This window comes from Microcaecilia unicolor, chromosome 9, assembly GCF_901765095.1.
Source record: "Microcaecilia unicolor chromosome 9, aMicUni1.1, whole genome shotgun sequence".
NCBI classification, from domain to species: Eukaryota; Metazoa; Chordata; class Amphibia; order Gymnophiona; family Siphonopidae; genus Microcaecilia; species Microcaecilia unicolor.
This window is the reverse complement of record NC_044039.1, coordinates 223,884,193-223,901,005: the sequence shown is the minus strand read 5'-3', so window position 1 is coordinate 223,901,005 and position 16,813 is coordinate 223,884,193. Positions and strand designations below refer to the sequence as shown.

General features: G+C 42.9%; 1 protein-coding gene across 1 annotated transcript in view; it reads left to right on the top strand.

The window, feature by feature from the left end:
• The window catches only part of TTLL5 (tubulin tyrosine ligase like 5), a 482,374-nt gene that overhangs the window by 427,857 nt on the left and 37,704 nt on the right, over positions 1 to 16,813 (top strand). The window contains exons 33-34 of the mRNA XM_030213729.1: positions 6,521 to 6,716; positions 7,685 to 7,899. Coding sequence (XP_030069589.1) covers positions 6,521 to 6,716; positions 7,685 to 7,899 — 411 coding nt within the window. The remainder of the gene's footprint in view (positions 1 to 6,520; positions 6,717 to 7,684; positions 7,900 to 16,813) is intronic.

Below are 16,813 nucleotides of genomic sequence, written 5' to 3'. Positions count from 1 at the left end.
CAAACAGAACCTACTGGTAGAGTGTCATCTTTTAAATGAGCAAAGTAGCGCCAAAAACAAAATGATGTGATGTGTGTAGTGGAAAGCATGACGTGTCAAAGAATAAAGAGAATAAAAAGGGTGATCTGTTGTGACAATATAAAAAATGTAGAAGCTATAATGGATGGGTAGTTAACAATGGGAAACTAAATCGGAAATGCATAGTCAGTGATATTCTATGTAAATGAATGTTACGTGAGTTACTGAGCACATAAAATCTCCAGTGCATGGTGACTATTGTAGCCATTAAACATACTGAGAAAAGCAAATCCACAGATTGGCTAAAGCAATAAAAGAAGTGCATGATTATAAAAAGAGATAATTTAATCTTGCAAATGAAATTATAGGTGCTGCAATACTAAACAAAAATTGCTGCATTGTCCACAAAGTACGAGATTTTTGAAGCAAAACTACAAGATGTAAAAGAAAAATGCTAAATGCGGTAAGAAATATAATAAAAAGGTGAAAAAATCAATCAAAAACAAAAATAAAAAATGAGCCATATGACTATCATAGTAATGTGAATGGAAAATAGTCCATGCTTCATATGCAGTTATATATTACATGACTTTTGTAATATGACCAATTATTTATGAAGCGCATTACATAGCCATTTACACTTGCTTAGAGATGATAATAATAATAATGAATGTATGACAAACTCAATATGATGAAATCAAACCATTGTGTGTGAGGAGAAAGTGATCTGATGAGATCATATAAATAACATATAGAACGATCGATATAGGCTGAAATATACTTAGAAAAACTGAATTTGAAAATACAGAATCTTTTGTGCAAATGAATAAAATCTTTAAATATTGTTGCTAGTTTTATATGGATGTGATGTATAGTAATGTGTGAATATATAAATTGTATTAATCTAACAATTACTGGAGAATTCAAGCTCTAAATAAAATATACCAACCTAGTAAGTGGAGCTTGATGTAGAAATATAGTAAGTTTGAAGGTGTCCCTTTAAAGTAATGGAGAAAACTCCAACCTTTGCAGAATTTATCTAACAAATGGAACCTCAAACCTCCAAACAAGGGACCATACCAAAGTACTCATAACACCTTGTATAAACAGGAGTAGATTGCTATCATAGGTTCCTACTAAGGAGGAAGAAGAGAAAAAAAGCCCAAACGCAAAAACTCATCTTAAATGAGAAAATCGTATGGGATGAAAAACTCTCCTCCCTTCTTGTGGAAATATATTAAAGGAACACCAAAACCAAACCAACCTAAACTGACCCCAACCCAGAACCAGACTACCTATAAGGAGACCCCTCGAGAGAAGAGAGCCCCAAAGTAACCAACTCGAGCACTATAGCAGTAAGGGTAAGCCCTTGGGGGACTGTTGATCATTGATTACGCAGGTTTCTTTGGAAGCTTCTGTGCTGGGACTAAGCTAAGTATAAAATCTTTTATTTGGATGCTTGGCAATGGGGGGCTACCAAGTTTACTAAAAGAGTGGGTAGGTTTGGGTTTACCCTTACTGCTATAGTGCTCGAGTTGGTTACTTTGGGGCTCTCTTCTCTCGAGGGGTCTCCTTATAGGTAGTCTGGTTCTGGGTTGGGGTCAGTTTAGGTTGGTTTGGTTTTGGTGTTCCTTTAATATATTTAATATATTTTTACAAGAGGGGAGGAGAGTTTTTCATCCCATACGATTTTCTCATTTAAGATGAGTTTTTGCGTTTGGGCTTTTTTTTCTCTTCTTCCTCCTTAGTAGGAACCTATGATAGCAATCTACTCCTGTTTATACAAGGTGTTATGAGTACTTTGGTATGGTCCCTTGTTTGGAGGTTTGAGGTTCCATTTGTTAGATAAATTCTGCAAAGGTTGGAGTTTTCTCCATTACTTTAAAGGGACACCTTCAAACTTACTATATTTCTACATCAAGCTCCACTTACTAGGTTGGTATATAAATTGTATGTCATAATGTGGACATCCTTACTAACGTTGGAGTACTGATTTGCCATGAGTGTATGGTGAAAAGCGTGCATTACAAAAATGGACGGAAATCAATTTCACTGTTTAAACCATGGGGAGTCGAAGTGTGTAAATCAAAGGTGAATCTCTGCTCTTGCCGAAGAAGAAAACTATCCAAGTTACCTCTTCTCCAGTTCCCCTTAAAAATTTTGAAGACAAGGAATCTCAAGTGTGTTATAGCATATTTGGCTGTGTACCAATGGTTCACCAAAGGTGCAGTCTCCACTCTTCTGTTGATACAGCTCCAGTGCTCTATGATGCTTGTTTTTATAGCTTTTGTGGTTTTGCCCACCTATAACATGGACATAGGATAATATAAATGACAAAAATGTATTATAGTCAGAAGTGTGTCGTAGAAAGTATTGCTTCTGTGTATTGGGATGAATAAAGACAGATGTTTCTAAACAAAGGCTGCGCACACTATATTGACCACATTTGTGATGTCCCAATGGAGGGACCGGAGGTTCTATTACCAAGTCCGGTAATGTAGAAGGAACCAGATGTTCTCTCAGATTCTTGTCTCTTAAATATGCAACCACCAATTTTTTGTTCCTGAAACATTCTAAAACCTCTAGAATATGCCAATGTTGTCGATTGGAGCATTAAATATGTTTGGCCAAAAAAGAGTACCTGAGCGTGCATACTATGTCTGGTGTCTTTCTGATATGGGTTTGTTATTATTTATTTATTTAGATTTTGCTCACACCTTTTTCAGTAGTAGCTCAAGGTGAGTTACATTCAGGTACTCTGGATATATAATAAATTTCCTCAGTCCTTCTTCAGTGCCTTGGTATATCCATCTAGTACGTGTCTTGCAGGATATCCTTTCAATAGAAATCTGTCACTCATGATGCGGGCTTGGTGATTGAAATCTTCAAAATCAGAGCAAATACGACAGAGGCAGAGAAACTGGCATTGCTTTTTAGTGTTGGATTGAACATAGAAAAGCATTTCTGTTTGTAGGTTTTCTGTCAATGGTAGTCTGGAAAAAATAATTGTTCTTGGTAACAGAGAGTTCTAGAAAATGAACTTTCTTCGCATTGTATTCAATCTGAAATTTTAAATTGGGGTCTCTTTTGTTGAGTCACTGGTGAAAGTGTATGAGCATTTCCTAACTCCCTTGCCGTAGGATGAAAATCTCATCTATATATTGCCGATAGATTTTGATGTGGTGTGAAAAGGGATTAGATTCAAGATGCTCATTTTCAAAATTACCGACATATAAATTCGCCAAGTCAGGGGCCATGCTTGCCCCCATGGCCGTGCCTTTGACCTGTTGATAATATATATTTTAGAAACAGAAATAGTTCTTGGTTAGGGCAATGGTGGTGCAAGTCAAAATCAGTTGGTTGGATATACGTCTGTGTGTTCTTCCTTGTAAAGATTTTTTAATGATGTGGATAGCTTCTAACTGTGGAATGTTGGTATAAAATGATTCAGTGTCCAAGGTAACCATAATAGTATCCGTCAACGGGCCATCATACTCCTGTAGTATATTGATCATATGAGTAGTATGTTGTACATAGGAAGATATGAGTGGAACGAATGGTCGTACAAAAAAATCCACTAAAATGGATAATGGTTCCAAAATGGATCAGTTGCCAGGTATTGGAGATTCACTGGTAGCAGACATGAAGACAGCATGAGATGAGTTGATTGAAATATTCACCTGTTTGGGATTACAGTGACTTTGATTTGTTTTTTCTAACCTATGGATGCACAAGTGTTTTTGTTTACTCCATTTTGGGAATGAACTAAATCAATGGACACTAACTATAGTTAGTGGAGTTTTTTTTCTGATCTGTGATGGTGTGTTGTGCTCAATGGTGGCTTGAGTGGTAATGCTGAGATCTTTTTTCTCCACTTTTTTGGGATGTGCAGGTCAAATGGTTCCCGTTACAGAGTTAATCCACTTGTTGGATCTATATTTTTTTTTGTGTGTAGATTTTCTTGCTTAAAGTTTGCTGCTCATGTGAACTTAATGTTTATATGACCCAGATGGATTTTGTTTTTTCTTCTCTAGGTGTAAAATAATACTCTTATGCTGATGATGTGCTTTTGCTAATTCCAATTGAGAATGGATTGAGTGACATTTCATCAATGGTTGCGTCTTGTATTTCTAAAATTAATCATTACAGTCTTATCCATGGATTTAAATTGAACATTATTGGTAAGACTAAATTACTCTGCTTAGATAGAAATATTGATTTTGTTTCTGATTCTATAACTATTTCTGAGAGTCTTTCTTTAAAGCTCGACAGAACGTCAAATGTTCTTGGTGTCATTTTGGACACTACCTTTGTTTTGAACCTTAAGTAAATCATATTACACAAGTTGTATTTTTCAAACTTCGTCAGCTACGTTGAATTTGTCATTTTTTTCATGCTCATCATTTTGCTACCTTGGTGCAAGCTATTATATTATCTCATTTTGACTATTGTAATATTTTGTTTCTATCCATTATTGTTAAACTTTGTTCAAAATTACAGATCTTGCAAAAAACTGCAGCCAAATTAATATTGAGATTTAAAAATTGGATAGTGCTGCTTCAGCTCTTATTTCCCTTCATTGACTCCCATTCCAAGCTCATGTTTTGTTTAAATTGTCCTGTGTAATATTCAAAATTTTGATGGTTTTGTTCCTGCTTATATTCTTGATTTTTTTCTCATTTCCTACAGTTAACAGTTTTGTTAAAACTAGGGATCCATTTCTGCCTTCTTTCTTAGGAGTCAGATACAAGTGTTATCTTGAGGCTTCTTTCATTTATCAAGTTTTCATTTCTGGTCATCTCTTCCATTAGAACTACGCTCTTTCGGTTCTTATTACACTTTTCACAAAAATCTGAAAACTTTTTTGTTTAAGAAATTTTTCAGTTAATTTTGTTATATCATGCTTTAATTGTTATCCACTTTGAACCACTTTTTGTGGGAGTTAGTGGAATACAAGAGCTGTATTACATTACATTACATAGTAGAAATAATCAGGAAACGACAAACAAAGGAATCAAGCTCAACTGAGAAAGGGAGGAGGCCTTTGCAGGAGAATAGACCACTAGTAACAAACTTTATACAAACAAGCAGGGGTGGCTGCAATATATATAAGACTACATTTCACACAATGTTCATATATCGTTGAAGGAAGTGATTGCAGCAGTAAAAATCCTTAGAAGTTAGAATAACATTAAAGGCATTAACACATTTTAGAGCTACACTGGTATAAGGCTGCTGGGGGCAAAACAGAAACAGCGTAGTGCATTCTGAGATGAAGGCAGAGAGCTCATCCACAGAAGAAGTGGAAGGGGGGCAGGATGATAGAGAACTACGACAAACAGATGTGAGGAAGGAAGGGAGAGCCGAAGAATAAGGACTTTCAAGATAGAGAAGGGCTTAGCAGAGCAGAGGGTAATCTGGAAGGAGGAATGAAAGAAGCAGGTTACGCCTCCCCCATAACGGGAAGGTTGAGAGACATGAAGGGAAAGAAAGTCTCAAGATAACCTTGTCTCTGGGGCAGACCCAGGTCTCTGTCAAAGAGGAAATCCAGAAAATGAAGGGAAATGAGATCAGAGACAAGGGGGTATTTATAGCAGAGCAAGCAGACATTGAGGAGACCAATTTATAGGGCGGCAGAACTGGGAGGAAAAGAAGGGCCAGGGGCAGTGGTGGCTGGCTGAATAGGGATGAGGAGCCAAAAGGATGACCAGGTGCATGCAAGGGGAGGGAGCTAAGGGTGCAGGAGAGCTCAGATGAGAGAGGCGCGAGGCAGAGAAAGGCTAGAAGGTGTCATGCGTGGGTTGCAGGGGTCCATGCCTGGACAAGGGAAGGCCAAAGTCTGATGCTTGAGTATGGGAGTAGAATGTTATTGGCGCTGGACAAAGACCTCTCTTTTCTGTGGTCTGCTGTAGTGTTTGTGCCATTCCCCTCTGAATCTGAGCTGGAGGTTCCATTGCTGGATTTTCTCTGCCCTGAGGAGGGATTTATTGTGTGTTATGTCCTATGTAGAACTGTTGCACAGCAAGAAGAAAGGGAAATTGGACTTGATATACCGCCTTTCTGAGGTATTTGCAATTACATTCAAAGCGGTTTACATATATTCAGGTTCTTATTTTGTACCAGGGGCAATGGAGGGTTAAGTGACTTGCCCAGAGTCACAAGGAGTTGCAGTGGGAATCGAACTCAGTTCTCCAGGATCAAAGTCCACTGCACTAACCACTAGGCTACTCCTCCACTCCAGAGCCAGCTGTTAGCACATATGGATTTCATTTTTAGATGTATGTTTTATGCTGGGGACTTAGTCTCTGGTGCAATGCTTTTGGCCATCTCCTGCATTTTCAAAGGTAAATTCAGCAGGGAGTTTCCCTTGAAAATAGCTTGTAGGCCTACACAGGGTTTCAAATTGTCTCCATAATGGATATTTTTCTTTCATGAGGGATTTTCTATACATCCATGAGGCATCTTATACATTATGATACCTGTTGTCTGTCTGTTGCCCCAGGACTTTAGAGAGTGACAGCCTGGCTTGGGATGCAGAAGTGGAGAATACCATATATAACATGATGACCGGGGTCCCTCCAGAGCAGAAGCACCAGCCCACCGTCAGCAGCTACCAGCTTCAGTATGCCCTGCAGCAGTTGCAACTACAAAGACTTCATAGCCAGCAGCTGCTGGATCAAAGCCGAGCTCGGCATCAGGTAACCACACTACTCATTGTAAGCCTTCCTTAATACACACCAGAAAGTCCCAAACACTTCCTGCTTGTACAAAAAGGCATCTCAGGCAGCAACTTCCATGTACACCAGAGAACCTCAATCCCTTAACATTGCCCACTCTGTGTATATCAAAGAGCCTTAGCTTCTCCCATATACTCGGAGAGCTTCAGACTCCTACATTGCCCCCTGCCCACATACTAGAGAGCCTTAGTCCTGTCTTTTCTCTTCTTTCTTGCTGGACTGTGTTGTGTGAACCTGAAAGCAAGGTGTGGGGTTTGTGAACATGCCCTAAATGCCACTGTGGAGCATAGTACACCTACATCATATCTGAGGAGACCCCCTCCATAGAGCCTCCTTCCCTTCCCTTCCCAGTGTGGGAAGAGGAGGTGGGAGGTGGTGTGCAGATACCACCACCACCTCCAGCCAGTAATACTGGTTTGGTACCTCAGTTTTGCTTTGGAACCATATTCAAAGAGCCACATGAGCGTGCAAGTTGCTGGCTCCTGCCTTCTACTGGTCCTCACCCATCAGAAAGCCTTAGTCCCTTCTACTGCCCATTCCGCTTCCTATGAGCAACTGTTTACTAGCAGTATTTTTCTAGGAATTAGGCAGCTGCGGTGTTTACCACAAACTGTTCTATTAAATTTACGTAGTAATGAGCTGTTGTGCATGCTTTGCATCTCATTACTATGTAACCCGTTATATAATGCACATTAGTGCCCTTTTTGCACACACTAAGGGGAAAGTAGCAAATGTTATTGCTGTAACATAGCTTGATAAGTACCCCTCAGTTTTCTATTTTTAACCCTCCTTCTAAGCACGTTGTTTATGAATTTTTGTGTACTTTCTAGAACTTCCCATTATATGAAGAACTGCTGCACATATTTTAGGTTAGGAAGAAATAAATGACTAGATTGTATTGTGTTTCCATCACTTCTTTTTCCTGTCAGGCTGTTCTTACCAATCATCCGGTTCCAGGCTCCACCCAGTGGTCAGTACCCATTGCTGCTAATGCTCAGTGTTCACCGAACATGTTCTGCATCAGCCAGAAGGCAAACAATCAGCAGAAAGCAACAGTGGTCCAGAGTTCCTCTCAGCATGTCCCCAAACCACCAAGCAGCCACAAACTGGGTATTAGAAAAAAGTCATCACAGCACAGCTCCAGGTAAGAAAGGGATCTATTCTGATTGTGCTGTGCTTGAAGCTGAATGGAGCAGATCAGCATTTGCTTACAGAGGAATGGTTTCACAGACAGGCTCGTTTCACAGACAGGCTCAGTTCATCTCTCCTCTTGGGAAAGCAACCCAGAGTAATTGCACTCAGTCAGTGACTCTTTAGGTGTTAACCCTCTTGTGAGGGATAGGGGAAAATAGTTCTACCTCTGGCTTTGGAAGGTTTACCCTTCTTTTTTTCCAGTTCTAGATACTTTGATTCTCTAAGTGTAGTTGTTAGAAGCAACTAGGAGTGGCCTAGTGGTCAGGGTGGTGGACTTTGGTCCTGAGGAACTGAGTTGGATTCCCACTTCAGGCACAGGCAGCTCCTTGTGACTCTGGGCAAGTCACTTAACCCTCCATTGCCCCATGTAAGCCGCATTGAGCCTGCCATGAGTGGGAAAGCGCAGGGTACAAATGCAACAAAAATTAAAAAAATAAATACCTAGGAAGGTATTCTGAAAACTTTTTACAATTATCATTTGATTCTAAAATGTTAGCAAAGAAGTGAGACATGATGAATTGGGGGAGGAAGAGCGAGGGGCGGTGTTTGTAGTTGAAAACAGAGATGATGCTGAGTCAATCAAGACCGACTAAGGTAATATATTTATATTGCTCTCCGAATTTGATGTCCAACTTAAAAAAAAAAAAAAAGTAACATAGAGTGATGTGTGTTGAGTAGAAGGTATAGAGACAGCGGAAGCACCTAACAGCTACTATCCCCAATAGTGTACAGATTTTCAATGCATAAATTTACACCTGTTCCAAGGAGAGTGTAAATGTATGCATTTGCTATCTGCATGTCCTCAGGCATTTTATAAGACATATGTACATGGCAAGTATGCCTCTCCTTCGCCTAAACTACTCCCCTGGGAGCATCTACATGTGGCACGTACAGTCAATCAATTTTATAAAAGACCTTTTCTCAAGCAAATTTTGCTAAGCTCTTTTCATAGCTATGTTTCTCTGCTGCTAAGCAGTTTACTTAGAAGGTACTTGCCAGGTACTTGTGACCTGGATTGGTAGGATGCTGGGCTTGATGGACCATCAGTCTGTCCCAGTATGGCAATACTTATGTACTTAAAAGAATTTTCCAGAGCTTTCTGGAAATGCCAGAATCCTTTCACTGCCTATGTATGGCAGTTCTTGCTTTGCTGTGATTCAGTAGCTCTTATCTATTCAGTTTTAGCCACTAAGATCATTAGGTATGCTCTTTCAAGAACATAAGATTTGTCCTTCTGAGTGAGACCAAGGGTCCATTTAGCCCAGTATCCTCGTTCCAGTAGTGACCAATTCAGGTTACAAGTACCTGGCAGAATTCCAAAGAGTGGCAAGATTCCATGCTACTTAATCCCAAGGATAAGCAGTGGCTTTCTCCAGGTCTAGCTTAATAACGGTTTATGGATTTTTCCTCCAGGAGTCTCTCTAAACCCAGATACATTAACTGCTTTTGCCACATCCTCTGGCAAAGAGTTCCAGATCTTAACTATTCACTGAGTGATAAAATATTTTCTCCTATTAGTTTTAAATGTGCTACTATATAACTTCATGGATTATCCCCTAGCCTTTCTACTTTTTGAAAGAATAAACCATTCAGGTCACGTTTAACTGTTCTACTCCATTCAGGATTTTATACATCTGAATCATATCTTCCCTAAGCTGTCTCTTCTCCAATCTGAAGAGCTCTAGCCTCTGTAGTCTTTCCTCATATGAGAGGAGTTCCATCCCCTTAATCATTTTGGTTGCCCTTCTCTGTACCTTTTCTGATTCCATTATATCTTTTTTGAGATGTAGTGACCAGAACTGCACACAGTACTCAAGGTACCATGGAGTGATACAGAGGCATTATAATACTCTTTGATTTAGTCTTTTCCTTTCCTAATAATTCCTAACATTTTGTTTACTTTTTTGGCTGCTGCCACACATTGAGTTTCAAGTTTCTTTTCTTTTTTTTTTTGAGTTCACAAAATTTTATTAGTATTTTCAAATATAATTAAACAAATGACAAACTATGGTACAGGAAAAAGAACAACACCATCTGTGAGATGGTAATAACTAAAACATTAATCCAAGGAGTTCACCGTAAAGCAATTTGATAGATTGCAGAATATAATAATTAGTAGTATTATTATACATAGATTGGCAAAGCATAGTAAAGCTAGAGCACCCCAACAAAAACATTACAATTATTATAATCAAGCATTTAGGGAAAATAGAGATCAATACTTAAAAATCAATTATGGATGAATAAGGAGAATTTAAAAGGTGAACCTGAAATGTCAATTAAGAGCTAGTATCGGTAGAAATAGACAACCAAATTTGTTCAATCATTTTGGATCTATTTAAAAATTCTGCTGCCTTACACTCATATTTATAAACCATAAGAATTGTCGACCACCAAAAGGTTATATTTAGGGGGTTGTTTACTAAAGCTTAGCTCAAGTTATCTGCAGCAGGGCCCATGGCAATAAAATGGGCCCTGCTGCAGATAACTCATAAGTACATAAGTAATGCCATACTGGGAAAAGACCAGGGGGTACTTGGGGATACTGAGTACCGGCACCTTTTTCATTGTCTGCTAAAATTGACCCATGTTCCCCAAGTTTTAATGAAAGAGCTCAAGCTCTACACACCAATTCTGCCTTGTCTAAGATTCTGTGACTGGTTGCAGGGGGCCTGGCTATTGTAGGGTGGGTCCCTTAGTGATCACCCCACCCCCTGAAGGGTGGCCTGGCATTTGAGTACCGGCACCTTTTTCGCTAGAAAATATGCACTGGAAAAAACCAAAGGTCAAACTCAAGCTAAGCTTTAGTAAACAGTGGGGAGAGTTTGTATTATTCTGGAAGAAATTGCCATTCAGTCATTGCAGTGACAACCCTGAGCAAGGAGCCATGCACATACTTACATACTTGGAATTCAAACATGCGTGGGATAAACACAAAGGAATCCTGTTTAGAAGGAATGGTTCCGCGGAATCTTAGCGGAGATTGGGTGATGACGCCGGTAATTGGAAACAAAACGGGAGCTGGGTGGACTTCTACGATCTACGCCCTGATCGTGACTGAATAGATAGGGATGGGCTGGAGTGTAAATTTTAAGGGGCTCCGACGTTAGCTTCAGAACTTAGTACAAGAAGAGTGCTGGGCAGACTTCTACGGTCTGTGCCCTGAGAAAGGCAAGGACAAATCAAACTCAGGTATACATATAAAGTATCACATACCATGTAAAATGAGTTTATCTTGTTGGGCAGACTGGATGGACCATACAGATCTTTATCTTCCATCATCTACTATGTTACACCTTTTGAAACAGAAATCATGGGCTCTGAATCCTGCCATTGGGTATTACCCTTAAAAATCACATGTATATGCAGACAACAACATAATCTATATCCCCTTCATGAGAGATCTGACGAATATCACGAGCATGATTCAAACCAGCCTAGACGACATGGAGACGTGGGCCTCAGCATTCAAACTAAACTTGAATAGAGAGACCACCAAATTCTTAGTAATGGCAAGTTCCTTCTGCCCAATATCTTTCAACCATTTTACAGTCAGCCAGACTAGGTTCCCTTTAGAACAGAGTCTCAAGGTTTTAGGAGTTCTACTCGACCAAAGCTTGACATTTGACAAACAAATATCAACAGTCACAAAAAAGGCTTTCAGGACGCTCTTGCTTCCAGAAGACTCAGGAACCTACTTCCGGATCACCACCTTCCGCCTTATGTTCCAATCACTGATACTATCCCAGCTAGATTACGACAACGGGTTATATGCAGGATGCAAAGACTTGAGCTTAGAAAACCTGCAAATAACACAAAATATGGCGGTGCGCTTAATTTTCAGGACCCCACACTTCCATAGAGGTTCTCCCCTTCTACAAGCACTACACTGGCTCCCCATAAAAGCCAGGATCAACTTCAAGATCTTAGCTATAACTTTGAATATTCTTGAAGGCCTATTTCCAGAGTATCTTGTCACATTATTTGTTCTCCGAGGACAAGCATGCTGAGTTGTTCTCACAACTGGGTCAATGTCCACGTTGGCCCGAGAACCGGCATTTGCAATAGCAAAAGAAAAATATTTTCCAGTGCCTTCTGGCGCGCATTTGCGGACTGACTTCCCGCCCATCGCGCAACCACACTCTTCAGTTTCTTTCTTTCCACGACGAGGCGCAGCAGGTTAATTCTGTGACTCCTTTTTTCATGTCCGGGAAAGAGCCTTCACATTTTGTCATTTGACTTTTAGTCATTTTCTCTGGTTACTTCGTTTTTCTTCCTTTAAAAAAAAAAAGTTCCTTTACTTTTTTTCCAGTTTATTTTTTCCTTTGTCTTAAGTTTTCTTTTTTTTCATCAGCGGCCGGGTCTCTACCCTTTTTGTGCCCTTTTTCTTCCGCACAATCGAGTCGTTTAATTTTGTCGGTGTGGTTTTCCCTTCCATGTCATCGAAGACACCCAGCGGCTTCAAACATGGTACTCAGTGCAACCAGACCATCTCAGGTACAAATACCCATTCCTGGTGTATCCAGTGCCTTGAGCCCGACCATAGCCCAGTTTGTTGTGCTCTTTGTATTCGTATGAAAAAAAAGGACCCAACTTGCTCGAGAAGCCCAGAGAGAGAAACTTTTTGGGGCTCAGTCCGGTACTTCGACATTGCCATCAACATCAGAACCAAGGATGGCGACATCGAGGGACTCATCAACGTCAGGAGCAGAGGTACACATGGCTGCTGAGAGGCCACGGCAAGCTTGAAGCAGTGAGGCATCGAGTGGGTCTCCACCTGTCTCAAGGCCTCCTGTTGTGCAGGTCCCCTGGGACCGTCCATCGTTAGACCTGACCCCGAGGCGACGTGAGGATTCAACGTCATCCTCATCGGCACCGAGGAGCCTCGGTGACGTGCATTGAGTAAAGGCTAAGAAGCACCGTCACTGTTCCCCCTTGACACACGGTTCCGGGAGCTCAGGGGCGTTGACGGATTCGGCGCCGGGAGTACTGCATCCTACACCATACAGGAGGTGCTGATGTGTCAGCCTCCTAGCAGTTCGGTTCGAGCTCCTGAGCCTCATCTGATTCTGCCACCGGTTGCTCCACCGGCCCTGCTACCTTCTCCAATGGTGGCTCTCGACGAGCGCATCCGGGCCTTACTTCCAGAGGGACTGCTGCGCCAGTCTGCTTTGGCTTTGGGGGTGCTTGTGCCTGCTGTGCCGCCTTCTGCAGCTGCGTCTGGCCCTTCACCTGCAGTGAACTCCCCGACCTTGGTGCCGCTTGCGGCTCCGGTGTCAGCTGCCACCCAGGTTGACTCCCCATTGATGTCGGCAGAGGAAGCTTCACCGCAGTCCATGTGGACGTCGGCCCCTTGACATCACCATCGAGGACGTCAGTCCTCAGCGTCGAGGCAGGCTCAGTCTCAAAGGTCTCTGAGGGAAGTGCTTTCCGATACCAAGGAGGAGCGCTCGTGGGAGTCAGAGGAAGATCCCATGTACTTTTCCTCCGATGAGTCCTTTGGGATTCCCTCTGAACCTTCCCCTCCACCTGAAAGGAGACTGTCTCCTCCTAAGAGCCTCTCCTTTTCATTGTTTGTACGGGAAATGACTGAGGCCATTCCATTCCCTGCAGAAGTGGAGGATGAGCCCAGGGCTGAGATGCTCGATGTCCTGGACTACGTCTCTCCACCTAAGGAGGCAGTTATGGCTCTTTTGCATAAGGTACTCCGGGAAGTCCTTGTGCAAAACTGGTCGTTCCTTCTGTCTGGTCCCCTGAGCCCTAAGACTGATTCCCAGTATCGGATCCACAGTGAACCTGGGTTGATGAGGTCTTGGTTACCCCACAACTCCATGGTAGTGGAGTCCGCCCTCAAGAGAGCTAGGAGTACTAGAGACTATGCCTCGGCGCCCCCAGGCAGAGAAGCTAGGACCTTTGATTCTTTTGGGAGGAAGACATATCAGGCTGCTGTGCTCGCTGCCTGTATCCAGTCTTACCAGCTCTTCACGAGCATTCACTTGCGGAACTCGGTGAGGCAGCTGTCTACCTTGGTTGATACCCTTCCTCTGGAGCAGGCCGAGCCTTTTCGCCAGGTAGTCAGGCAGCAGAAGGCATGTCATAAATTCCTGGCCAGGGACGCATAGGAGACTTTTGATGTGGCATCCAGAATCTCTGCTCAAGGCATAGCAATGCGCAGACTCTCATGGCTGTGTGTCTCTGACCTAGACCATTCGGTCCAGCAAAGAATGGCAGATGTACCTTGCCGGGGGGATAACCTTTTTGGAAAGCCACATTGAACCTGCAAAGAGGTAGGAAAATGTGGGATACAAATGCAATAAATAATAAGACCTGGTCGACCAGATCAAGAAGCACACAGATGCTATGGCTTCTCTCTCCCGCCGGACGCCTTCTGTTACATCCTCCTCATATAGGAGGTTTTTTAGGGGGTCACGGAGTGCTCCCTATTCCTATGCTAGGCGTAGGTACATTCCGGCATCCCGCCAGCCTATGCAGGCTCAGCCCCAGTGTGCTCGTTCTCGTCAACGGTGTGCACCTAAGGCTCTTGCTGCTCCCCAGCAAAAGCAGGGGACATGCTTTTCACTGGCTCCAGGGAAGCATAGACACAATAAAAGTGTCCGTGCCGGACAACTTGCCAGTTGGAGGGAGGTTAATGTTTTTTCACCAAAGGTGGCCTCTCGTAACCTTCGACCGGTGGGTTTTTCAAATAGTCCGGTTAGAATACACCCTCAATCTAGAATACAAATCTGCAAATTGCCCACCGGGAGCTCATTTTTACAGCTCCCAGCACAAGCACGTACTTGCAGAGGAAATCTCCACCCTTCTAAAGGTCAATGTGGTTGAACTCATTCCACTAGGGGAAGAAGGGCTGGGATTCTATTCCAGGTACTTCCTTGTGCAGAAGAAAACGGGGGAGGGGGGTGCGTCCCATCCTAGACCTGATGACCCTGAACAAATTCCTAGTCCGAGAAACGTTCCGGATGGTTTCCCTGGGCACCCTTCTTCCTATGATTCAGGAAAATGATTGGCTATGCTCTCTGGACTTAAAGAATGCTTACATGCACATTCCGGTACTCCCAGCTCACAGGAAGTATCTTTGGTTTTGACTGGGAATGCAGCACTTTCAGTACCGCGTACTGCCCTTTGGCCTGTCGTCTGCACCCAGAATGTTTACAAAATGCATAGCAGTAGTCGCAGCGTCGCTAAGCAGACTGGGAGTGCATGTGTTCCCTTTTTTCGACGATTGGCTGGTGAAGAGCACCTCGGAGAACGGTGCTCGGGAGTCCATGCAGATGACTAGTCAGGTGCTAGAACTACTAGGGTTCGTAATAAATTACACTGTCCCATCTCACTCCTGTTCAGAAATTAGAGTTCATTGGAGCACTGCTGGACATGAAGACAGCTCGGGCTTGTCTCCCTGTGACAATGGCAGACATGCTTCTGTCCCTGGTGTCCACAGTTTGAGCGTCTCAGCAAGTCAGAGCTCATAGATGTTGAGACTCTTGGGACACATGGCCTCCACAGTTCATGTAACACCCATGGCACGTCTACATATGAGATCTGCTCAATGGACCCTAGCTTCCCAGTGGTATCAAGCTGCGGGGAATCTAGAGGATGTCATCCTACTGTCCACCAACTTTTGCAACTCTCTTCAGTGGTGGACAATCCAGCCCAATTTGACCATGGGACGATCATTCCAAATTCCTCAGCCGAAGAAAGTGTTGACGACGGATGCATCTCATGTAGATGGGGTTCACACTTAGGGAGCCTGGTCCTTCCAGGAAACAGGTCTTCATGTCAATCTCCTGGAGCTCCAAGCGATCTGGAATGCTCTGAAGGCTTTCAGAGATCAGCTGTCCAACCAAATTATCTTAATTCAAACAGACATCAGGTTGCGATTGTACTACACCAACAAGCAGGGGGACACAGGATCTCGCCATCTGTGTCTGGAAGCCATCCAGATGTGGTTTTGGGTGCGCTGTCACAGCATGTTTCTCCAAGCCACTTATCTGGCGGGCGTAAACAACAGTCTGGCCGACAGGCTGAGCAGGGTAATGCAACCTCATGAGTGGTTGCTGAATATGGGCGTAGCCCGCAAGATCTTCCGAGCGTGAGGCCCCCCTCAGTGGATCTTTTTGCCTCTCAAATCAATCACAAGGTCCCTCAGTTCTGTTCCAGGCTTCAGGCCCATGAAAGTCTAGCATCAGATTCCTTTCTCCTACAATGGGGAACAGGCCTCCTGTATGCGCATCCTCCCATACCTCTGGTGGGGAAGACCTTGCTGAAACCCAAGCAAGACCGCGGAACCATGATCCTGATTACACCATACTGACCGCGTAAGATTTGGTTCCCTCTTCTTCTAGAATTGTCCTCCCTAGAACTGTGGAGATTGGACTGTTTTCCAACTCTGTTCACCCAGAACAAGGGATCGCTTCCGCATCCCAACCTCCAGTCTCTGGCTCTCACAGCCTGGATGTTGAGAGCTTAGAATTCGTTTCCTTGGGTCTTTCAGAGGGTGTCTCCCAAGTCTTGCTTGCTTCCAGAAAAGATTCCACGAAGAAGTGTTACTCTTTTAAATGGAGGAGGTTTGCCGTCTGGTGTGACAGCAAGGCCCTAGATCCTCTCTTTTGTTCTACACAGACCCTGCTTGATTACCTTTGACACTTGTCGGAGTCTGGTCTCAATACCAACTCCGTAAGGGTTCACCTGAGTGCAATTAGTGCTTATCATCAGTGTGTAGAAGGTTGGACAGCCTTTAGTTGTTCGCTTCATGAGAGGTTTGCTTTTGTGAAAGCCCCCTGTGAAACCTCCACCAATGTCATGGGATCTCAACGCTGTTCTCACCCAGCTGATGAAAGCTCCTTTTG